The 25,971-nt window shown below is 41.3% G+C and overlaps 1 protein-coding gene across 11 annotated transcripts in view; it reads left to right on the forward strand.

Moving 5' to 3' along the window:
* The window catches only part of LOC106054289 (nucleolysin TIAR-like), a 118,533-nt gene that overhangs the window by 11,946 nt on the left and 80,616 nt on the right, over positions 1-25,971 (forward strand). For 9 of the 11 annotated variants that reach the window (XM_056018327.1, XM_056018328.1, XM_056018329.1 and 6 more), the window contains one exon: positions 8,946-9,041. In XM_056018327.1, coding sequence (XP_055874302.1) covers positions 8,946-9,041 — 96 coding nt within the window. Of the gene's footprint in view, positions 1-2,983; positions 3,168-8,945; positions 9,042-25,971 lie in introns of all 11 variants that reach the window. The other 2 variants (XM_056018337.1, XM_056018336.1) reach the window with 1 other exon arrangement.

Below are 25,971 nucleotides of genomic sequence, written 5' to 3' on the forward strand. Positions count from 1 at the left end.
GGATTGTAGGCAATGTGATCTTTCCTGTCTGTGTATTTACCTGACTTGGAAGACACCTGTTGTAGCAAAGATAGCACGCGACCTGTCTTTGTCTCACCCCGTTGTGTGTGTCGATACCTGGCTGTTGTATTGATTAGTACCGGTGATCTAAAAAGTATAGAAAATGGACCTTGGTTTATTGTCTGCCTTCTTATTAGCAATCTTTTTTTTTTTCAAATTGACATAATGTGCTAGGGTCACTTCCTGGAGCATAGCCCCAAAAATGTTGTCAATGATGGCGTGAAAGGACTAAAAGAGCTGTCTTCTAAACTAGTTTTTCTACTCGAGGAAGTTTTTTACCTTTACAAGCATTTTGTCAAGCACTTAGTCTGTAGGACCGTTGGGGCACCATGCAAGATTCGTTGACCGTCTTTCTCCATTCCTCTCCGTCTTTTGCCTTAGTCAGAACCTCTTTCAGTGGCAGATCCGTCCATTCTTTTACGTTGTTTTCCCATCGCTTTCTCTGTCTGCCTCTTCTTCTTTTTCCCGGTACTGTTCCCTGAAGGAAGGTCTTTGCGAGTTCCGAAGATCTTGTAATATGGCCATAGATATTTAGCTTGCGTGGAAGTTACTTGAAACTAAAATATTTGTCTGTAATTTATGAAAATTGTAGTAGCATTTCTTTTCGTCCATGATTTGATTTTTTTTTTAAATTTAAGATAGGATGGACACGTAGATCAGTCAACTCGGGACTCACCTCGTGTGAATAAAACAATAGTTGAAATGATGAATCCAAAGACATAGGGAGGGCACGTGATCTGCTTGAAGGCGGCTGCTGGGGTCTTGGTGTGTTCGTTACCAGCCCAGCCATTTTTTGTTTTTAATGTACGGGGAACAATTATCTTGTAAATCCCGGGCTGATCGGTTTGGAAGCACAGGTGTTTGAAGAGGCGTTGACATGTGAGTGTGTGTGTGTGTGGTGGGGGGGGGGGCTCACAAGAAAACAAAGTGGCTCAATGTGCGTGGACGTCGGCGCCATCACAATGATTACCAGCGGTTCTAATGCCTGGTCGTTGACAAGATGGTGTACTCTTTAAAAGGTCTCTCTAGATTATTGATAAGATGAACGCTTTTTTTTTTGTTCTTACTGTTCCTGTTCCTTGTAGAATTCGCGCACCTCAGATTTTCTAATGTTATGGGAAACTAGTGATTCTTTACACGAGTTTATATGAATTGCTCCACTGAACACTTAATGCTAACAGCGATTAAAAAAAAAACAACGACCTAATATTTTGTTGATGTCAACCAGTCTTGTAACTGTTGAGACCAGCTTGTCAGCGTGCTCAGGTCTTACCATAGCGCCAATATCTTTCCTTCATTGTGTAGGTAGGCGGCTTTTTTTTTCTTTTTTTTTCCTCATTGTGCATGTTCCCCTGACAATGCGTTCCGCCTCATAAGCCTGTGTGGCAGTTTTGTGACTAAGTCTTTTTTTTTTTCCGGAAATGGGGTGTGGTGTGTCTGCTGAAGGCCGTTCTAGGTGTTCTTAAGTTACGTCATTGTTTCTTCAACTACAATATTGAACCAGTTCTAGCAGCCTCGCGCTGGCCAAACCAAAACTTAGGAAACTTAGCGGTTGCTAGCGTTACTAGCATTAGCGCACGTTCCTGGAGTATTTGTAAGAACCACATTTTTGGAAAGGAAGGTTCTAACGATGTTGGCAGTTTTTTAAAAATGCCAAGACCATAATGGAATGATAAGAAGATAAAATGTCCATATTTGATATCCTTCTTCTCTCTACTAGGGCCCGAAGTGATGTTTCTTTGCTGTGATCATTGAGTGGGGGGTGAGGCAGTGGTGCAGACTATTTCTTCACCCTCATCATTCCTTTAGGGTCACTACAAGAAACAATCATTATTTTTCGTCTATTGTAGGAGATCATTGGTTCATATGTTTCGGATGTTCCTTCAGATTCTGACGATAATTACATCCTAGCCCAAACCTCGCGCAAAACAAAGGGGGGGGGGTGTGGCGGCGGGCAGGGTTTGAACCTAGGACCTTCGAGACAAGCGAACGACCGTCCAGAGCACATACCGCACGAACAGGCAGCCGTGAAGATGGTTATATTACGTTGGATTAATGTCTATAACATTTGGCATTCAGGTCATCAAGATCATGCTATCATTGTGTAATCATCAAACGTAGTTTTATTCTTCATGATTTGTTGAGCTCAAGGAGTTTGTATTTCTCATTTAGGACCTCATTAACACAGTTTGAGAACTTCGGCGTATTAAAAATGCTTTTCTTAAAGTGTGCCTTCAGATAATATTTCAAAGAAGTTGAAGCTGTAATTCCTCCGTCATTCGTTTACACCCACCTGTTACCGTCTTTAGTAGTCGTTGATGGCCTGAACACCTTTTTTTCCTTTGTCCAACGCTAGCTGTGAAAATCGTTCGAATTTTGAAAAGGACCTAAAAGTACGATCGACTGTCCCCACGTGAATGTTTATCTGACGCCACGGGGAGGTGGTGGGGGGGCACTGTGGAGCGCTAGGGTTAGAGAGCGATGGGTCAGTTGTTGCGAACTTCGATCACTTCTAGTCTAGCTTCCATCAACTCTCTGTGGGCATACCCACGTGAACTTGTCCCAGCATCAGCGCGCTCACCTCCCCCAGCACCATGTTTGGGCCAATCAGAAATAAATAACAATGGTTATATCCACTGCTAATCTACGACCCCCCCCCATCCTTTTTTTTCCCATCACCCCGTTTATTATTTCAGTTCCTGGGTCCCGTGTTGCAAGTGTGTCGTCGTTGCATGTGTACTGGTGTGCACTGCTGTGTTTGTGCGCGCGCGCGTATGGTCATATAGGCTCATTTAACTCACACTTAAACCATCGAGTGTACTACTCACGGCATTACTTCCTCTCGCTCTATTTGTGTGTGTGCATTTCAAGCGATCGCTGTCATACCCCCCACAAACCCTCCCCCCTTTTTTTTCTTGTGTAGTGGAGTCGCGGTGAGAACAGTTGTCGGTCCCCCATCAAGGTTTCGCCCACTAGTTTGTGATACATACTTTGTTTATAGTGGATTAACTGTGATACATCTTTAGAAACAGTAGCCATCTATTTCCATGGAGTACAGACCTGCGTACATCTATACAACTCCTGAGGTCCCTTACAGTCTGTATTATGTAAGTATACTCTGGCGACACTGTATTTATCAATTATATTGCATGATCGATTCCCCCCCCCCCCCCCGGTCCTTTATTGTGGTGTGTTTGTTGTGTCTCGTAGTGTTTTACGTGTTGAGACACTAGCATCAGCAGCACCCAAACAAAACGAATCCCTATGCTTACAGGGCGCCCTGAGCCTATCGAGAGGGTGTGGGGGTGTGTGTACAAGGACAAATTTTGTTTACTTGTGTTGGAGTTCTGGCATGCTCGGTGGCCGCTCACGTGGTGCAGCGTCCTCCCCCCCCCCCCCCTCGCACAAGAGGATTCTTGCCATTTCTTGAAAATGTCAATTTGAGCATAATGTCAGGCGAAAATCCCATAATTTGTCTCCACTTTTGTCTTCTAAATGAAAGAATGAAACAAAACAGAAAGTTCTGGCTCAGCCTGGCCGTGTAACAGTTTGAAAAACTAGTTTTCTATTCCAAACTATATTGATTGTTTCAAGTGATGCCAGTTGCCAAATCATATATGATAACTCTGTTTAACTGGTACATGCAACTCTTGAATACCATGATTTGACCCTCTATTGAATGCATCTCAATTTTTGATATGATTTGGAAATTTCTCATTTTATTTTACGCTAAGCCTGCAACTGACATAAATGAAAGTAATGTACTACTCTCCTCTCCCCCCCCCCCCTTTTTTTTTTTTGTTATTAGGTTTAAACTGTAGGATGGCTCACTTAAGTCATGTAGACCAGAGTACAATGAGCATGCTCTTTGATAGCAGCTCTTTATGATGATGGGTTTTTAGCGAATAAGCAACTACTCAATGAAGTCAAACCAAAGTCTAGCATAAGGGGAAAATCTTAAGTTTTTTAATTGAATTCAAAGCTAACAAATGAGTGAAACAAGATCCTATAAGATACTTAGCATCACTCGATCATCTCTAAAAGAAACACAACCTAGACGTGATTCTTATAAGATGGTCACAATATAGATAGCATCACGCTTTAATTTTGATATTTTGTACACGATACAATCGCTAGAAAAATGACAAAACAAAAATATATCACAAGAATGTGTAAATTGTTTCCATAAATGATATAATCACTGGATAAAGGAAATTATAACTAGTTAGATATTGCAAGATAAATATTATCATATAGATAAATATTGCAATGCTGATACAACAACCGCAAGATTATTGATATCTCTCAACAAATGATGTAATGACTACATGGGGGTAGAATCACTATTATCACAAAATAAATTTCACTCCAAAATAAATGTTATTACAGATTGTAGTTCTGTACAAGATAAATTATTGGATAATTGATAGCGCAAGAAACGTTTCTTTTCTTTTAAATAACAACACAGACAAAGAAGAAGAAAACAACACTATTGCAATTGTATTTATTTCCAATGCATTACAACTGATTAGTAACTAGTAATTCTTGTTATCTTGACAAACATTTCTTTCCCCCTTTACACCCACGTGACCATACACACACATTCACGTGTACACACACACACTCTTTCACGTACACACACACACATTCACGTGCACACACACACACTTTCACGTGCACACACACACACTTTCACGTGCACACACACACGCTTTCACATACACACACTTTCACGTACACATATACACACTCTTTTTCACGTGCACACATACACACATACTTTCACGTACACATACACACTTTCACGTGCACACACACACTTTCACGTGCACACACACACACACACACTTTCACGTGCACACACACACACACACTTTCACGTGCACACACACACACACTTTCACGTGCACACACACACGCTTTCACATACACACACTTTCTCGTACACATATACACACTCTTTTTCACGTGCACACATACACACATACTTTCACGTACACAAACACACTTTCACGTGCACGTGCACACACACACACACTTTCACGTGCACACACACACACTTTCACGTGCACACACACACGCTTTCACATACACACACTTTCACGTACACATACACACTTTCACGTGCACACACACACTTTCACGTGCACACACACACTTTCACGTACACACACACACACTTTCACGTGCGCACACACACGCTTTCACATAGACACTTTCACGTACACATATAAACACTCTTTTTCACGTGCAATTATACACACATACTTTCACGTGCACATGCACACTTTCACGTGCACACACTCACTTTCACGTGCACACACACACACACATTCACGTGCACATACACACACACTTTCACGTGCACACACACACACTTTCACATACACACACTTTCTCGTACACATATACACACTCTTTTTCACGTGCACACATACACACATACTTTCACGTGCACACACACACTTTCACGTGCACACACACACACTTTCACGTGCACACACACACACACACACATTCACGTGCACATACACACACACTTTCACGTGCACACACACACACTTTCACATACACACACTTTCTCGTACACATATACACACTCTTTTTCACGTGCACACATACACACATACTTTCACGTGCACACACACACTTTCACGTGCACACACACACACACTTTCACGTGCACACACTTTCACGTACACATATTTACACTCTTTTTCACGTGCACACATACACACATACTTTCACGTACACATACACACTTTCACGTGCACACACACACTTTCACGTGCACACACACACACTTTCACGTGCGCGCACACACACACACTTTCACGTACACACATGATAGAAGGAAACTTAGAATGAAACGGAAATACAAGAATGAAAATGACATTTCTACAGAGCAAAAAAAAACAACAGCAACAAAAAAACGTTCACAATTTGACTGATTTTTTAGTAAAACGCTTAAGGCGTAAAACAAGAAAACGTAAGCGAGAGAAGCAAGAGTATGTGCCAGGTGTGAATAGGTTAAGAGCGTATTCTCTCGACCACCCTGCTAGCGCCTGGAGCTGTGTCATGAGTCAAATCACTCAGATTTGTTGGAAAACGTTTGTCCCGTATCTTGACGGGTAAGGCAGCTAGTTGATCCTTGGGATATTGCATTCTAATATTAGTGTGTTTTTTTTTATAATTTTTATTGTATGTACACGTGTTCGTTGTTGAGTGGTCACTATCCACACCTTGTGATCTTGGGACCGCACAAATCTGTGCCTCAATGTCGTGTTGACAACTCATTAGATCTCTCACCATCTGGTACCTGGGCTTGTTTAACTCATTTACTCTTTGTGAGGGTGCGCGCGTTCGCTGGTGCGGAGGCTCGTTTTGTTAAAAGCCCAATGGCGGGCACGACTGGCAAATGTTATCGCGTCAATACCAGCTATTTGAACTTTCCTTACATTATTCATATAGCACCCAATGTTTGCAGAGTTGATCGATTCACCTTTAAAAGCTAAATGCTAACTTGCCCGAATGTACTGTCAGGCAGTTGTCTAGCGTAACTTTCAATATAGTTTATTCTTTTCATCCAATTAAAAACAACTTTCCATTACACCCTAGCCAACAGGGCTTTTGCAAGAGAAGATTTGAACCTCTCAAGCCCTCACTCAAATTGACTTTGATGATGATTACACCTTTGCCTATTCGGTTAGCATACTGGCCACAACTTTACTGGAAAAGTTTTACGCGAATGTTAATTTCTCAAATTCGGGTTTGGTGAAGACCTGGGTATAAGTAGGACGTGATGGTGATGTTGAAAGAACTTGTGTAATTTATAAGAGCATACAAAGCTACGAGACAGCATACAAAGCTACGAGACAGCATACAAAGCTACGAGACTGCATACAAAGCTACGAGACTGCATACAAAGCTACGAGACAGCATACAAAGCTACGAGACTGCATACAAAGCTACGAGACAGCATACAAAGCTACGAGACTGCATACAAAGCTACGAGACAGCGTATTGTTAGAAATGTTCCTCTTTCATCTTCTTTGGCTTGTCTTTCTACCAAGCCGACCTGGAAGATGTAACAATGGTGCAGCTCGGTGTTGAGTAATTAAGTTATTGTACCTGGTGTTTTGATAGCCATTGATGAAAGGCCCCAGTGTGCTTTGAGAAACGATGTGCTAATGAGGGCTACACGAATGGGAAGCTCTAGCATTAGATGCGTTCGATAGCTGTGTCAAACTAGGTGGCTTAGAATAACACAGTTGGAACAAACTAAAAATAGCTTTAGTCATCCCAAGAATTGTAATTAAAACACAAGTATCTTTTGTTTCACTATGATATAAATATATATATATATATATATATATATATATATATATATATATATATATATATATATATATATATATATATATATATATATAACTGTGTGGTTCTTTCACTGTCCATTACTACCGGTATCCATTTTGCTCAAACTAAACTTAAAATAATATAACTTGATGGTTAAGCTTGATGCTGTTACACCGACCTTCAGTATTCAAAATAGCAACAAGGCACCGACCTATCTCCCACGGTAACAAATACAATCAGACCATTTTTTTAAATGTTGTTTTGAGATAAGCTTAATTGTACACAAGCTACATTGAGAATGATAATTATGAATGAACCTATTGCACGATTTTATTTTTAAAAAGTACAAAATCGCGGTGATACATTTTTAATTGCTGGTTTTAGATTTCCTCTGATACAAAGTGTTGTCTCAGAGAATCATCCCTTGTGAGTCTCTTAAGTCTCAACTTCCCAGATGGGACATAACTTCCTGAATGTGGTATTAAGGAAAGTACTTAAACCAAAAGTAGGGAAAGTAAACGCAAAATAAAAACACGATTTTTGTCCCCTATGCAATTTCATATTGTTTGATACTTTGTATGTTATGTATGAAACTCAAAGGAAGGCCTTTTGTCTTTTTCTCAGTTTTTTACAAGGTTGTTTTTTTTTGTTTTGTTTTTGTTTACTGTAAAGTTGACCGAGTTGATCAAGCTCATTAAAGTTTGTCAACTCGTTGACATTGTGACAGAAGCATAGCTGTCTTAGTTGAACAACCGTTGATTCCTTTCATAATCTGTAATCAGTATGGATGTTTAGGAAATATTTTCAGTGCTAGCGTAGGGAAACTGAAGTTCAACTTGGTGTTAGTTTATATTTGATTGCTCTGGTTCGTAGGTCTACAATTATAAGTAAGATATTTACAATCATTTCAAGTGGAGATAAAATATTTGGCCCCTTCTCCTCTCCTTTGGATATTGAGATTGTTAAAACAGTTAAAAATAAACGATAAATTGTTGACCCCCTCCCCTCTCCTTTGGATATTGAGATTGTTAAAACAGTTAAAAATAAACGATAAAATGTTGACCCCCCTCCCCTCTCCTTTGGATAGTGAGATTGTTAAAACAGTTTAAAATAAACGATAAATTGTTGACCCCCTCCCCTCTCCTTTGGATATTGAGATTGTTAAAACAGTTAAAAATAAACGATAAATTGTTGACACCAAATGGTATGTCTTAATGGAGGTTTCGTGACCGGGGCTTCCATTTTGTTTTCTATATACAGATTACATTGCAACTTTTGTATTGCCTATTACATTTTTCGTGTGTTCATAAAACTACATACTCTCTTAGCACACTGTAGGAATGTTGTTGTGTTTTTTTCTTTTAATAAGTACCTTCGATTAAAAGCCATTGGAAAATACACCAACAAAAAAAAGTGCTGTTATAATTGTGACTAGCATGTAAGTGGCCCCAAGTGACTATGCACATACCCCCCAATTCCCAAATGATTGTGTTAAAACTGACATTGTTTTTAATTGTCCATTTCAGCCCGGTAACGACCCCTATGCCTTTGTAGAATTTATAGATGGTAGCTCGGCGGCAGCTGCGTTGGCCGCCCTCAACAAAAGAATGGTCATGGGAAAGGTAAGTTCAGTGTGTGTGTGCGTGATGAGTAGTCTTTAACACCAATCTACCACAAGATAGGTCTATCTTCCTGACCAATCACTTCTTTACCTTCCAGTCTTTGATAGTAACGCAGATGTATCTTTTGAAATATACTTCAACATCCAGCTGTAATCTCGTCCACATTCGAAATCTATTGACACACTTTGATACACACAGACAGGGCGTGTGTGTTTTGTGTGTCTGTTGCATGTGTGATGATTGTTTCGTCATGGAATCGTTTTGTCTTCTTTGTTGATTAAATCAACGTCTCCCATACTTCCATCAAAGTCACACACACACACAGTTGGTTTAATGTTTTTCACATGTTTGCAAAAATAATGACTATTGACACTTCACAAGAGTATATGTCACGTGTCAATACTTATTATTTATGCGAACATCTTTATCACAAATAGCCGTTTCAATCAAAGAGACAATTGAACAGTTTTTTGCAAACTTCTTGTTGCCGACTTCCTGGCGTAGTTTTTAACCATCCTTGTCTGTTTCCTGTCGCATCAAACTTTAGGTTCTATGTTCAAACAATCTTTTTAGATCAGGATGTGTGTCAACACCTTGTTGACTCTTTTTAGTGTGTACCACCAGTACCAACAGTCTCACCACCATTCAGAAATACAATTTTAATGACTATTATTTCCTCGAGTCCTAATTTTGAGATGTACATACTCTGTCCCACTTTAATGAACGTGTAAGCCTGACCTATATATCAAGCTTGCTTTGTGATAACCCGAGCCACCAAACTACTAGAGATGATGACATTGGTAGAGTAGAAATCCTAAACAAGATGTGACTGTGAAAGATCATTCACTTTGGTCGTACACAATTAGCCGGAGCTCTGATTAAAGACCTTTCTAGAAATTCCCCCCCCCCTTTTTTTTTTCCCACTCCATTCTTTGAAACCTTTAAGCAGCTCGTTGTGACACAGCTTTGGTTGGGCTCTTATTATACTTGAACTAATACAATGCCTGGCATATCCTTTACTTTCAATGTTTCCTGTTTGCGTGTTCTCTCTCACACACTGGAACAGACTTAATGTGCTCTTTTTTTTTTCCATTAGCGTGTTCTGGAGTTTTAATTTTTTTTTTTCTTTTGTAGAATGTTCTGTTTTTTTTTTTTTTTTCTCTTTGAGCAACCGGAATCATGAAACTTGTATTCATTCCTTCAGTTAGGGACCAATCGATACTGGAGACATCGAATTCACCCTGGATGCTATCCATATATGAAAGCACTTAAAAACAACTTTTGTTCAATCCGAAGATGAAATGCAGAATTATTTTAATTCAGTGCAAAAACATATTTTTTGTTGTGTCCTCTGGAAGCTTTTCAACCGATAGGACGAAAAAGGTTATAAAGAAAAAAAACACGTTAAAAATTCTAAATATTGAGTATTCAAACGGCCATTCATTGCCTCCCTTTGAAGACAGTTAATGAAAATAGATTGGATTATGTCCCTTGTCCCATTCATGTCGCTTACCACCTTCTCTCTTGTTAAATAATATCGTTATCATTCCGAGGCGGGGGGAAGAGCGGAGGAGGCTCGCGTTTATGGAAATTTAAACTGAGGAATGAAATGTAATTTAGGAAATATGCTATTTGCATGTCCCATAACTTGATTGATCTGTGCTGGCAATTAAATTATCAGGGATGTTAAATCTTTAGAGCGAAGTCCGGTTCTATCAGGCTGCAATCTTTAAAATCTCTTCCCCCCCCCCCCCCTTTTGAAACCTCCGTTGTGTATATGCTTTTGTTAAGGTTGTAGTGCTCTATATGTCCAGACATTATTAATTTTATAGTTTCAAGGAACAGATATTTATGAGGGGGAGAAAAAAATAGTTAGAGTAGAGGTGAAATGGCTTTGACATTTCAAATGTGATGTTTGTCTGAAAATAATATCACAGTAATCAAAGTTTTCTTATTTTCTATTTTACTGTAATATTTAATGTACCGTTGAGATAGTGTTATAATAGAAAAGTCAGTTGTGCTGCCCACAGTGAGCTTGGATCACTGGTTTTGTTGTTACTTTAAAAAAAAAAGGGGGCTGATACAGTTTCTCTTGCTTTAATGTAAGAATTACACTTGGAATGACTTAATATTGAGGTTGGTACGGACCAAGCAATTGTTTAGCGGGCGATCGCCTCCACCAACTTCCCATTTTCTCCTTTCCAGAGCGTGAAATCAATAGCTGTGTTAGTGACTTGGAGGTATGTCAGTGTGTTGAACCAGAACCCCTGGGAGCTCCTCTGGTTGAGGAATGGCTTGGCTTATGTCGCTAGTAGTAGATGATGAGGCTAGCAAGAGGGCGCAAGGGACGGGAGGAGGGGGGGGGAGCGAATGAGGCGAGTTTGAGCTCTCCTCTAATAATTATACCGATGGGGATTCGGATAAGTGGGGGTGGGTCGGTGGACAGAGTTTGTGTGAAGTTAATGAAATAAAAAAAAAACAAGTTGAATAGGGGAGAGCGCTGGGGGTGGGAAGGAGGGTGTGTAAAATAATGGTTATTGTCTGGAGAAATTCGATTGAATCGTGAGCTAACACTGCATATCATAAGTTGTCTCTAGGGGAGTATCGGTGACACGAGGACTTCCCCCTTGATGTTGGGCTGCTGGACGCCTCTAACCTAGTCAGTACAGAGCACTTGAATCACACTTGCAGGTGATGGCCCTACTGTACGGGCCAAGTCCCAAATGTTATAAGCTCGTTCACATTTATGGCTTTGTTAACCTTTTTTTAAAAAAAAAACAACTTGATAGTTGAAGATGGTGATATCAGAAGTGTTCTTCTGTGGGTCGGAGGTCATTGCTGACAGCAGATAACTTCAGCTGACGGCTTTACTCGGTATCTTTCCTTTTTGACCAGTGGTCAGAAGGCGAAGCTAATTATTAATGATGATTTTTAAAACTCTTATTTAAAACGAGTATTAATCATAATTGTTAAAATTTTGATTATCACCGTTTGCCCTTTACATTGTTTACTCGTTCTATGGACATAGCGGATGCCTATGTTAAATATACCCTTTTTTTTTTTTTTGGTTTGTTGGGCCCCCCCCCCCCCCCCGCCTATTCCGATGGGGAGGGCTGTTGTGTGGGTGGGTGTGAACTGGGCCCTGTCATGAATAATGTGATTTGGGTTGTCAGTGCTGTCCTAGAGCTTGTCTTGATTTAATGTCCCTGAGATTATTACACACATTGTGAGCCGAGTGGCTGATCCCTTCATACAGTCCGGGAGCTGGGCGGCAGAGAACCTCCACATCGAGACTGTCAGGAAGTCTGTTCAATACTACAGGTGCATAGAACAAGAGCTAGGCCTCCCTTTTTTTTCCCTTTGTGGTTCTAGTTTACAGTAGTCCAGGAATGGGTATATCTGAACTATACATAAGATGGAAATGCATATGTAACAAGCTTAATGTCTACATAAAGATCAATCAAATTAATACAGCTCTTGAAAATATGCATAGATTTGACCTACCAGTTATCCTCCATAGTTTGGTTGCCTGAATCAGCTCGGAATTGTTTTATGGGCACTTCTGTTTGTTTTGAACATAAGTAAAGTTAAAAAAGAAACTGTTAGCCCCTTGCCCCCCCCCGACCTATTGAAATGAGCAATGAGTTATAAGAACTGTTTTACAATAAAAAAAAATCAAAGTTTCGAAATGCTTTTAAGATTAAAAAACTTAAAACCAGAACTTAGTGGACTGTTGAGATTTGCCGCCAGTCAGTGCTGGGTATTTTAATAGTAACAAAATCGTTCAATTTTGAAGGTTTTCTAGTCATTGAAAACAAAATAGTGTGGAAGTCTAGGTCTAGATAGTCGCTGCAACTTTACCGTAACATAATGATAATAAATATGACGGCGACAACCCTGCCTAGGTGAATCTGATTTCCTAGTATTTATTCTATTCATTAAAAACAGCTGAACGAAGTCACTTAAAAGAAGTCGACCAATATTTTTTTTTCGTTGCCTAATGATATTGCACTTTTTTTGTAAATTTTGATCTAGAGCGTTGTATAGTACCACCCTTGGGTTGTACACAAATGTATCACGCTACACAGACAACGATGATCTACATTGATAGAACAACGAGTACCTGAGTACATTTTTTTTTTTTTTTGTAATTTGTTCCGGTTCTGTCAACCGCGAATATCTCCGCTTTCCGCTAATTATCATGAACAAGGAAATGATTGGCAATGATCTCTGGAGACGACTTAACGACAATAATAACATGTTAATGACTAAATGCAGTCCAACAACAACAAAAAAAGTGTATTGGGTTACTTTGGTCTTTTTGTTTCCACTCTGGTCTCCCCTCCCAACTATTAGTTCAACTGGCATCACGAACTTATTGAGCGTCTCTGTCTCCACTTAGTTGGTTTTTTTTAAAATCTCCCTTCAAGATGTTTTTGTAGGACGTAGGTAGCTGACATTAGATGTCATTAGATTCTATTACAGCCTGGCTAACGGCATTACTGAGCGAAATTAGCCTTTGACATTTTTTTGTTGTTGTTGTAGTGTTGTTAGTTTGTTTTTAGGTGGAGCTGAAAAAAAAGTGCATGCAACGTTAGTGTCACCGAGTGTGAGAGAGAAAGTTTTAGAAAGTCTTGTGTGCGTTTGGTGCCGTAATATGCAGATCTGTATGAACCAGTTCCATTTCAAGTTCCATTCAGTTATCATCATCACTTTTTGTCGTAGATTTGGTCATATGATATTTCCATGAGTATTTATTTTACACCCAGATTCGATTTCCTAACACGCGCTCATAAGCTTGTCTTTTCTGCGAAATTAACACGCGCTCCAAAATCAATCCATTGTGGATACGTTTGACATCAAGCGTCAAATTGCTCGCCCTTGCACTGTCCTGTAGGCAAGACTTTACCTTAATTCCAAGTGTTTTAATGGCAGTCTGTATACTTACTCCTTATATTGAAAATAAATTGTTCTTATAACATTATTGCATTGACCTCACTGCTGGATGACCATCAGCACTATTGCTCCAGATTATTCTTGTAGTCTTGGGATATTTCGTTCTTGTTCTTGGTAAATAGTTGGCTAATTCTCGTCTTACCGGGAACATTTGGCACTGATCGGGTTAGTGGCTGTTGGTTTCGTGATAGAGAAATGTTTGGTTGACCGAATTAGGTTCTGCTGAGATGTGGCTTAGACACTGCAGAGAACGATCTTCATTATTGCAACTGGACTAACTTTGATTCAACACAGGCCACGGTTTTACATTGTTCTATGTTAAAACATTGTGTAGCATTAAGTGACTGATGTACTTAGCTCTAAATTAGATGTTTGCGCGGAAACATAATGTTGAACTGAAGAAGCATCACATACAGAAGTACAGGAGCTCGAATACAGTTTCTGTACTGATCAGTTTGGTGGTAAATCTAGATCTAAGTTTGGATAGAGTGAATGTGGAAGTTGATCGACATAGGTTGTTATCAAAACAATCTCTCTCTCTCTGTGTGTGGTGGGTGTGCGCGTCTGTGTGTCACAAGCCAGGTCTGAATAGAACAGCAGTAAGCATTCTGTCTCCCGCTGCCACTCAAGAGATAATTGAAACACTACTTGCTGCTATACAGCTTTTAATGTCTATGACATCACACACAATCGATGGGCCTGCCATTTCCCCCCCCCCCCCCCCGGTTTCTTTTCTGTTTTATTTTTTGTTTTGTTTGTTATATTGTATTCTACTGCAAGCCCCACTCTATGCCGTGTCCGTGGCCCTGTCATGCAGTCAGTACTTTCTACTGTTTGTTGGTTTCTTTCTCCAACTGATAATAATAAACCATTCCTTCATCTGTATTCATATCTTCAAACTTTGGATTCCACTCTCTTTTCACTCTACTCTCCCAACAGGTCACTGGTTAAGAGTGTATTGGCCAGTGGTCTTTTGTAATCCCATAAGCCTTTTTTTTTTTGTTGGGTCAGTAGAGGAAGATCATGGCGTGAACCAGTTAACTAACTTAGACGTTTCCAAACGACTGAACTTTTTTCTGTGGTGGGGTTGGGTTCTAGCCATTCTCTTCGCGTTGCTGCCTCGTCTCATATGCTCCACCCTTGGGTCCCCCTTCGGTGACTGTCGGATCGCCCATGTTACCCCCTTTTATCACTGGCTGGACACAATGTGTATGTTTGTCAATTATTCAATAGGGCAGCGTCTTTTGCCCAGCACAGGAGAGAAAGGGGGGAGGGGGGAATAAACCCTGCCTCCACCTCAGTCCCTCCCAACTCTTTCCACTTCTTTTCTTTTTTTTTTTTTGCTGTCATTGTTTTCTTCTTCTCTCTTCCTCTCCTCTTTTCAAACAGAAGGGAAATCAATCAAATTCGCATTGTTTTACGACGTCGCCCAAGTGGAAATTTTATGAGTGCATTGTGGAGACCAGGTCTTCGGCCTCCCTCTCTCGCCCTCCGGTGTCCCACTCGCCCCCCGCCCCCCCCCCCTCCATTTTCCCACTTGGGAATTTTTGTGCTCCACATACGGCTCTGGGCAGATCGATATATATTCCGAGTGGAAAGAATTTGTTATCACAATTGTGAATGTTTACAGAAATGCAGGTCATTGTTGATACCAAGTTCCGTTTTTTTTTTGTTCTCTTCAAATGAAATGAGCTACTTGAGCGCGTGTTTGTGATAGGAAATATGTCAACATGAGCGAAAAAAACCAACATCCGCGCTTTGGGCCACTGTGTGATGGGCAAGTTTTGTAAAGTAAAAGTAGTATTTTTACTTTTCACGAGCAATAAATGTCTTCTTGCAACCAAACTAAATGATGAGCCGCTAATGCAGTCAGCAATGGGTCTCTATGTGCTGTACATCTTTTCACATCATTTTACATTATCCAATTTTAACCATCCAAGTCCCATTTTTGTTTTTTGTTGGAGATTTGGTCTGTTTCAAAGACACCAACAAAGCATTCCTGGGTAATGGTCAGGAAAAGACTATGTCCGTATTTTGTGTATGTGTGTGTGTGGTAACCATTATTAAGTTTCTTGGTGTTTTTTTTTTTTTTTTTTTTTTTACAAAAAACATTTCGAAATAGGCAAACTGTTATATTCTTTTGACTGGTAGTTCACTTTATATACATAAAAATGGGTCTAGATGTGAGCGAATGCTTTATGATGATAAAAATAAAAAAGCTTCAGTTTTCCAGTCACAAAAGCAAACACTGTCTTGTTCTGTCTAATCGCGGATCAGCTTCCTCACTCTTATTTTTTTTCAACCTGTTCAATATTTATTACCTGCGTGTGTGTGTGTGTGTGTGGATGTTTTTCAAAGGGGGGAAACCGATCATCGCGACCCAACATTGATTGATTGGTCAGTCACGATGTGTATTTGTGTTTTGTCATAGATTTAAATGGTGGATCTATAGGGAGGGCTGTTCGATTCCTTTTGTGTCGCTTCCAAGTTGTCATAAGAGTACAGCTAATGTCCGCACCGATGTACGTGACAGTGGCGTAGATAGAGTGGGGGGGGGGGGTGGGAGGGGTGGTCCGATTTTTAAAATCCCCCGGGTCTCCACTTGGGAGGGGGGGGAGGCCAAATTTGTTATTTGCATTAAATATTGCGCCATTATCTCGTGTCATAATGTCGAATGTCAAATTGCAGGGGCCCCTGGAAGAGGTCAAGCCCCCCCCCCCCCCCACCCTTTCGGATCTCTAGCTACGCTACTGGTACGTGAACTGTAGAATGTTGTATCTTTTTGTCTTTCTTCTCGTATCAAGCAGGATCACTTGCGAAGTGTGGTGCAGCTTAATGCAGCTCATCAGCTTTCCCCAACCTTGACCTGTTCTTTCAGTGTCTCGTGTACAACGGTTGGGGCATCATTATCTTTCCGTGTGTTACGATTCAATCTCCTTTCTCTGAGCGTGTAGCTCTGTGCGACACAACCTGGAAGGCCGTATCATTTCCACCACGCGTGTCAAGAGCTGCGAAAAAGTCGAGTTGGCTCGAGCCTTTGAGGCTTCATTGGTTGCTGTGGACAAGCTGTTTCAGAAGGGAAGGGGGGGGGGTGCGGATATGGTCTGCAAGTCGTAGTTTAGGTATCACTGATGTAGACCATTTCTGTCTCCGTCAGTTGTATTCTTTTTCTTAAGGTCTGTCACCGAAACCCCTAGAAGCCAAGGGTTATACTCTCGCCGTCTTATCCATATTTTGATTCTATTGTCTATGCTAAAGTTATCCTGGCGCACTTAAAGTGTAACTTCTCTTTACAGTGTTATCTAATTAAAACGTTAGCCATGCAAATCTGTTTCTCTTTCTCTCTGGTATTTGAAGCGTAGCACATAGATCTATCCATACGCTTGAACTCGCGTTAGCACGTGACTTGAGACGCTGTCAGTCAAATTTGATTCTTGATATACAGCTCTGTCTGCGCACTGCACCGAGTTATTATCGCACACCCTACGCATGTGCTTCAACCCCCCCCCCCCTTCCATCCAGATGGTGACTGTTGGATTGTTTGACCACAGGTGCGATTTTCCTGTGTTCTCGTTGCGAGCCCTTTCAACCTGTTGCTCTCTTGATTCCTATTGATTGAATTCTGTCGCAGGAACAGTTTGGTGTTATTGTTTATGGTGTCAGCTCGAGACCACTTGTGCTGTCGTCCTGGATTGGGACACAGAGGGCTCAGATAACTAATATTCTTGTACATACCGACTCCAGGAGTGTTTACATTACACAAAGAATAAGACCCGCGTGATTAAGAACAATCCTGTGGAAGTGTCTCCTTTGTACGTTTTAGACCAAAGTTGATTGTGTACCGGGAATTTTTTTTAGCTTTTTTTGTCTTTCTCTCTTTCCACTGTCGTCCTGTCTCTCCTTCCTGTCTCCTCTTTTCCCGTCCACTTATCTCTCTAGGTCTTAGTTTTCTTTCCATGTCTCTCCAGCTCTTTATCCACCCCCTTTTTTTTTTCTCTCTCTCTCTGTTTATGTCTTACGCCTACTCACGCAGGCGCGTCGTTTGTGCATATGATTTAAAAAACGTGTGTTGAGCTAGTATAGTCAAAGTAAATTTCCCCCTTTCAGACCTTGCGATCCTTAGGGCAGATGATGTAAAAGTCACCTGTTTCAGTAGGCCACGGTTGACGTGGGTGTCATGTGGCCAGCACAACGGCCAACCGCCTTTACTTATCCCCAACTAATGTCAGGTACCTATTAAGAGCTGGGTGGACTCAGAGGCGCCCTAAAGATCCCGAAATTGAAAATCCCAGTCTTCACCAGCATTCCAACCACTCAGCCACCGCGGCTCTTGTTAACAAAGTTCTAGTTTTTAAGTCTAGGCGTTTATGACCTGGATGGCTGCCTGGTCGTGCGGTTTGCGCGCTGGACTGTCGTTCACATTTATCGATGGTCGAGGGTTCAAACCCTGCCCGCTCCCATCCCCCGTCGTCCTGCGGGAGGTTTGGACTAGGAAGTAATTATCTTCAACTCTGAAGGAACATCCGAAACATGTAAAACATTTTAACAAACATGACCAAGTAGAATGAAAAGAAATTGATGACTAACTATAATTTAGAGCCTCTATGCGCATACGTAAGCATACACTTAGAATAATGTATGCATAAGTGTGCAGTTGGGCCTCGCTATCTACAAAACGCACTTTGACTTTTAGCCTGAAGTGGTTTGTGGTTTATTCAACTGTAACAACATTGATTTCCTACTGAAAACCAGAATCACATCAACAAATGTGTCTAGAATGACTTGTAAGCTGACTATGCCGGTGAGTGTATCGTACTTTCGGTACTTGTTGCACTAGTCACATGCTGGTTTTTCCGAGATGATACACAATTATTCAAGTACTCTCCCCTTGCCCAGAGACGTAGATCTAATTATTGCGTCAATGCAGTCATCAAATCGTAATAAAGACAAATAGTCTTCTGACTTCCAGAATATTGGGGGAAAAAATGGCGGTTGGGGAGGGGGGGTCATGGAAAAGTGAACTATTAAAGAGTTCGTTCTGTAATGCTTTTCAAGACTTTGTCTTTACGATTGTATGGGTAACCCGTGTCTCTTTGATGGCGCCCATCAGTTCAAAGCGCACACCTCTAGATGTACTAACTCCAGCCGGCCCCTCCTATCGCCAGGTTGATCGATTTTTTAATTGAACATTTAAAATGTGTAGAAATAAGAGATATGAATAGATAAATATTCTTATATGATAGTCGTTCCGTGGCCACCTTTTTTTTTTATATGCTTGGGGAAGTGTTGTATTGATTTTTGACAGTGTTCGGTCCGGCTTGACTGGGAGTAACGAATGGAGCCTTTCCTCACTGCAATAAACAGTCGGGGGAAAAAAAAAGTGAATTTTTAGTGTTGAATACTTCAATTATTATTGAACGCATTTCAAAAAAAAAAGCGAGATGGGGCGGGGCTGTGTCGGTGAAGAGTTTACTTTAGAAAATGTTTTTCTCTCTTTCGTTGTTTGTTGTGTTCAGTTGTCACTGACGACTGACAACGTCAAAAGCAGTTATGTGTGTGGGGAATAATTTTATAAGGGCCGCCCGACGATTGGGTTGTGGTGGGTGGGTGGGTAGGGGAGAGGGGAAGCTGTGGTCAAGGCCCTGGTCGAGTTTGATGAATTATAGATAGACCTCGTGTCTTACCTCATGTCTGTCTGGCGTTTATCTGATAGAGAGAGAGAGAGGGAGAGGAGGAGCTGTCTTTGACAGCATGGCATATGATCGTTTTTCTTTTCAATGCTATCTTTTTGTTTGTTAGCTGGAATGGCAGTGCATACCAGACCAGTTGGGACATGAATTTATGGACTGGTGAGGACAGGCTTCTAGAAATGTTGGCGTGTGTAGATGTATATCTTGTCGTTTTGTTTTTACCAAAGTCATAACTGACTCTGCTATGTTAGGTGACCTAAGTAGTGTGGCCGTTATGTTTTTTGATGTTTTTTTAACTTGGTTTGTCGCGTACGTCTAGCTAGGGAGTAAATTCTCACGATCTTTGACGGCGCCGGGCGCGTGGGTCGTAAAGGGGCGAAGAGGTTCAGGGTTCATTGGTGTCCCATTATTAATTGACCTGCATGATTAGACTGAGGCCAATGTGTGCCTGGTGGAAGGATGTTTATGTTGAGTCAGTGTTGATACTTCTTTGATGTGTGAGTTCGTCTCGCACACTTGTCTTTGTTGGTACACATTTCGTCGTTTAAAGCGGAGGTCACGTGCCTAGACTTCCTAAACAGGAAAGTCAAATGAATGATCTCTTTTGTCGCGTTCGCTGCCCCCCCCCCCCCCCCCGGACTATCCCGAGCATCTTTTCCACACAGCTACTTCCGCTTTTGATCGATCACATTGTAGCTAGATGTGGATCTTTATATGAACGGCCGTTAGATGTATGTATTGAAAATCGACGAGTACTGAACATGGATAGAAGAGACAGCAGGTGGTGTATGGCCGTAGTCCATGTTGTCACTTTTATTAACCGTTAGATGTATAGTCATGCAGGTAGTCCAGGTCCATTGAATCTATCACTTAATTGCTGTGTTCTCTTTTCTGTTATCGATTTACAGTCGTTTTAAGATTGGTCATTTTCAATAGATCCAGTCTTTTTTTTGGGGTTGCATAAATTGTATACACGGCTAACTCTTAGTGTTTCGGAAATAGGGTTTTTGACAAGACATGATCTGGCATTTTATCCCAAGTGAATGAGTTTTCCTTCGAGCGTACTGTGCTCATACTGCCTACAACCGAACCTGTGGGTATATTATGTACGAGTTTATCATCTCCGATGTGCCATGGTTAAGCGTGTGTGTGTGTGTGTACCAGGGAGTGCTTGTTATTTAGAATTTACACCAGCTTTTTAAAAACCAATTATATGAAGTGAATTGCCAAAACAACGAATTAGCTGATTGTGTTAGATATTATTTAAACATTTTTGTGTTAAGATAGGGCTTTTACATTTAAAAAAAAAGGAAAAATTGGGTAAGCATGACATCAGAAGCATCATTTACATCCTCTGGTGTAGAGGTATTTCCCTTTGGGACTTATCTCCTCCCCCCCCCCCTTTTTTTTTTTTTCTCAAATGTTTTTTTTTTTTTTTTGTGAGCGATTGACCAGATTGGATGTCGGGTACTATGCGTCCGTGTCCCTCTCTCCCCATTTTATCTTGTCCCATGGGCGACCGGTTATCTTCTCTGACTCTAACCCCTATTCTGCACGCCATACTGACAGAGACAACCCTCTTGCGACTCTTGGCTGGAATTATTATTTTCTCATCCTTCGCCTGGCGCTCCACTGCCCCCCCCCCCCCCCGCCTTTTTTTCACTTGTTCTGTTTCTGTTCTCGGCTTATGTGGACATATGCTTATTTTCCCCCCGCCCTCCCCCCCACTCGCATAGTGAGTGGCCAAGTCTGCCACACTTGTACCCTTGACTTAATGTGTAGTCACCGATGATCCCTGTAAACCTAACCATTTTGTTGTCTACTTTCGTGACATTACCCACAATCAATCATCTATATGGACCAGGGTGGGGACGCCCTTGTCCGTTTTTTTTTTTAATTCAACCCTTATGGTGACCTCTCCGCCCATATCCGTCACCTCCCCGCCCCCCATGGGTCCTGTCGCTGGACATCCGTTTAAATGGTGGTTGCGTGGCGGTCGGGGCTATCTGAAGTTATGGCCACGGACCCAACACGTAAACGTGGGGTTCGACTGGCTTGGCTGGAATCCCTGGGTTTGACAGAAAGCGATGGCCGTGTATGGCAGGCATCAAGCATGAATTGAGCAGGGCGGGGAAAGCTGTGGTAGTTGGCGAGTGAGCAGAATCGATGTTTGCATTCAATGACATCAATAATAGAGTATTTGATTATGCCGGCACTCTTTTTGTGTCTTGTCATTTGCCGTGTCGGTCAGTTTGCGTAATGAAAGCAACTAAGTTTCCAGAGCTCTGGATTGGCTTGATCCAGCGGTCGTTGGCTCGCGCGCGCGTGTGTGTGTGTGTGTGATTGTTTGAGCATCGTTGGACAAAACGTTGGATGCAGCAGTTTGTCTGATGAATTGGTTGAAAGTATTGTTTGGTAGCGGCCCACCGTTACATTTCTCAGTGTGTGTGTGTGTGTGTGAGGCATGCAACATTTTGGCTTCTTTGATGCATGGTGTGTCATGACGTGAGTTCCACTGCTTTTCCATCAGGTTGTAACTTTTATACATCGAGCCTCGGTTTCAACATCTCGTCGGTATTTCCCCCCTCTATCTCCCAGTCCACAATCCTCAATCAAATACTCACCCTCCTCCCCGGTTCAAAGCTACCATCGTCTTGTTTTAGAAAACCTTTTCAATGGTATTGTTTATTGACTCCGACCGACTTTATGGTAAAGAATCATGAAGTATAATTTTGTTTTCTATTAACTTGTATTAACTTTTGAAACACTATTTGCTCAGTTGGGGTTGGGGGAGGTACTATTTGTACTGGATTGGAGGGCACCGACAGCCAGTCACTTTACACCAGGCTCACTGATTGCTACTAGATCAGTCTTTCACTGATTGCTACTGGGCCAGTTTTGGGATTCATTTCTATTTCTAATTTCAACACCCTGAAGCAATTCAAACATTTATTAACAACCACAAAATCTACTGAATAGTTTTCATTACTATTTGCATTTCATTGCGCGCATGAGAGCGAATATCGGAATATCATTTCTATAGAATTTGTCCAATCAACGTGACATAAATCATTGAAATCAATCAATAGCTCCGCATCGACCATTTAACAGATCACAAACAATATCCCTTTGTTGTCTTTCGAGAGAGGGGGGGGGGGGCTGATGGAGCGAAAGTTGTTTTTCCCTCTTACCAACAATTTTTGTTGTTGTGACGTTACCATTTTAATGGTCTGAGTGGTAACTTTCAAAATGGTGCCAATGTTTTCTTTTTATTATTGAATCCTTTTTTTTTAAAGTTCTGATTATGTCTTGTCCAAAATTCCACTATTGTTAAAATTGTTTTTTTTTGTTCGTGTTGGTCAATTCTTGTTACTATGAACATTTTTTCCCCACACCATGTTATGTCATTCAACTTAGCTTTGGTTAGCCGAGCATTGGAATGTCACATATTATAATACAAAGCTGTTATATACTATTAGTCAACTAAGAAAGGTTTTGATGGATTGAATGTTGGACACTAAACTGCGATATGAACAGTCTGTCTTATAGTCTGTCTAGCTCTGATGAGCTCTTCGTGTGTTGGGGCCTGGTTTTTTGTAATCACTTTGAAACAAAATATTTCTAATACCTTTTTATGTCTCAACTGAACTGCAATAACTTGAGGGGGGAGATAAATCAGGCCATTTCACCTACAGAAGTGAGAGAGTGAACAAGGGCGGGGCGGGGGGACGATTTGACCCATCATTTTTCTGACGCCTGGCCCCGAAGCAATAAGCAAAAAGTCATTTGATAGATGATGATGGGTTTAATGTCTCTAGGACCCGAAGGAGGATGCTTGTGGTGGTGGTGAAGGGGGGTGGGGGGGGGGGAAGACGATCTCAGCGATCAGCTCCCTTTATTTTTGGGTCATAGCTACTTGAACCTGTTGAGACAATATCTGCCGTTACTTTTGACGGGAGGCACATTTCTTAGCCTCCTAAGTGTACGGTTCAGTGTGCTAATAGTTACGACGGTAGTGAATAACGAGCGAAGATAAGTTGCCGACTGTCTTGTACGTCTTTTGAAAGACTATTTCTGTTCGGTAAAAAAAAAAAATGGCTGTCTGATAAATTTGCTTAAAAAATAAATAATGGGTTTGAGGGGGGGGGGGCTTAATAATTTAGAATAGGTGAAGCTAGTACCCTTTGAATGTTCCTAACAAGTGGTGACCTGAAAGGTTGCTGGAGAACAATGAGGTAGTTGGAGTTGACTTGGTCACAGTCACTCCAGTGAAAGTTGAACATGTCGTTCTACAGAAGCCCCCTTGCAAGGTAGAACGTACTTCTTCTATCTCATGAACTCATCATGTTGGAGGCGAAGCAACTAAATACAGGAAATAGTTGCACAGGAGGGGAGTGACATGCCATGGTTGAGTGACTGTCACTCAGTGGGCGCCACTGGCTCAATGGAGACAAGGACACTCAAGGACACAGCTGATTCGACAGTCTTGATCTGGGAAGTTCCAGATAAAGAAAACTAGCTCATGTACTAGATGTATTCTAAGTTGTAGCCACGCGGAGACTGTGTTCTTTCTCGATCATGTCTAGGGTTAATCTTCCAAAAAGGCATCTCTTAGATCATTCCCCGAGAGTGCCTTGTATTCCGCTGTGTAGCCACGTCATGAATAATGCACAAGATACAAAACCTTAGTGTCTCTCTCCCTTCAATAAGATGGACGCCACCAACCGATCCGCCATTAAAACAAGAGTAATAAATAGGGCCAGTACTAGGTAATGGACGCCCCTTGGGTGTTATTGAATAATCATAACTCAGCCGTTATCTCGAGCACCGTTCCAGTTGTCTTTTCTTTTAGTCTCGCGTTGCGCATGTCTACCGGCGCGCGCTCATTTCAATAATTAACAATATTCGCGCGGCAGTGAAACAACACCAATAAGTTCTCTCTCTCTCTTGTTTCCGAGTCCCTTTATTATTATTATTATTTGTATGCGGTTCACTCCCTTTCTTTTTCACGCACACTTCTTTTATAGAGGCATCTCTTCCGTTGGAACAGGAGGGCTGGGTAATTATACGGAGTGGTCAACTCATAATTGGGAGAGGGGGGGGGGCTGGCACGGCCGACCGTTTGTTACCACTCATTTCATTATGACTGAAAAGGTTCCCCCCCCCCTCCATTTTCGTTTATGTCATACCTCTCTCTCCCATGCCAGTCCAGGGGACTTTCACCGCTGTTTCGATATCTTGGTGCGGATACCCTATAGGTGCAGGCTCCTAGCATTTACTTCGATTTTTTGTTCTTAAACGTCAGTGTTCTAAGCTTCTTCTTTAGTCGGCCCAGCACACAGTGTAGATCTAGATGCAGGAATGGAATGATCCAAATGAGTATGAACTTACGCACCACGTTTTGACTATTTTTACTTGGCGGCTTCTCCAATGCCCAACAGACTTCCATCTGAAACTACTATAGCATTAGTTTCCACTATTTTCAACGTGTACTGCCTAAAAAAGTCACTGATCATATATCGCCCTCATCCTCAAGCGTCCCAGTATGCAGTGTGTTGTGGTGAATGTGTGTGTGTGTGGTATAAACCAAACGTTGACGACCACATTTCGCTATATCGTGTGTGTTGTACAAAGGGGTGGGGGACAAGCGATGCTCATAATTGCACGGTATCGTGTCTTTGTTTGAGTAGACGTCTGCCTTGGGCTATGATTGTGAAGTTTAACCATAGGAATCGATACCATGGCTTCGTTTTCAAAGTCAATTTCTTATTGTTATTGTAATTATGGCGTCTTGCTTGTTGACCTCGCTACGCCAGGGTCTGTTTCGTAGTGGGATTTCCTTGATCCTCTCCCTCGTCTCTCTTAGATTTGAGCTGTGACTTTTTAGCTTTGGGACTGGATTTTTGGACATAAGCAAACACTTTTACTTAGAGGTTCCGTTATAGACATTTTATGTGCCGAGATGAAGCCATTGCACAATAATGTAGAACCGATTTTGTGACGGACCGCGCAGGAAAAAGTAACAAGAAAAACAAATGTTTGCAACTTCATTAAAAACAAAAAACAATTTCTTCTTTATGTTCAAACAATGTAGTAAACCCTTTTTTTTTGTAGGTTTTTAAAGGTTCGAACTCACGACATTCGCGTTATTAGCTCGACGCTCATTCAAATTAGCTAGCCAACCATACTATAATGTCCTAAATTGTAGCTTGAAATAAAATGCTTCAAGATGTAACTTTTTTTTGTTTTTAACTTGTATGTTGACCAGTTTCTTACCAACTTAT

The sequence above is a fragment of the Biomphalaria glabrata genome, chromosome 1 (assembly GCF_947242115.1).
Source record: "Biomphalaria glabrata chromosome 1, xgBioGlab47.1, whole genome shotgun sequence".
In the NCBI taxonomy this organism is placed as follows: domain Eukaryota; kingdom Metazoa; phylum Mollusca; class Gastropoda; family Planorbidae; genus Biomphalaria; species Biomphalaria glabrata.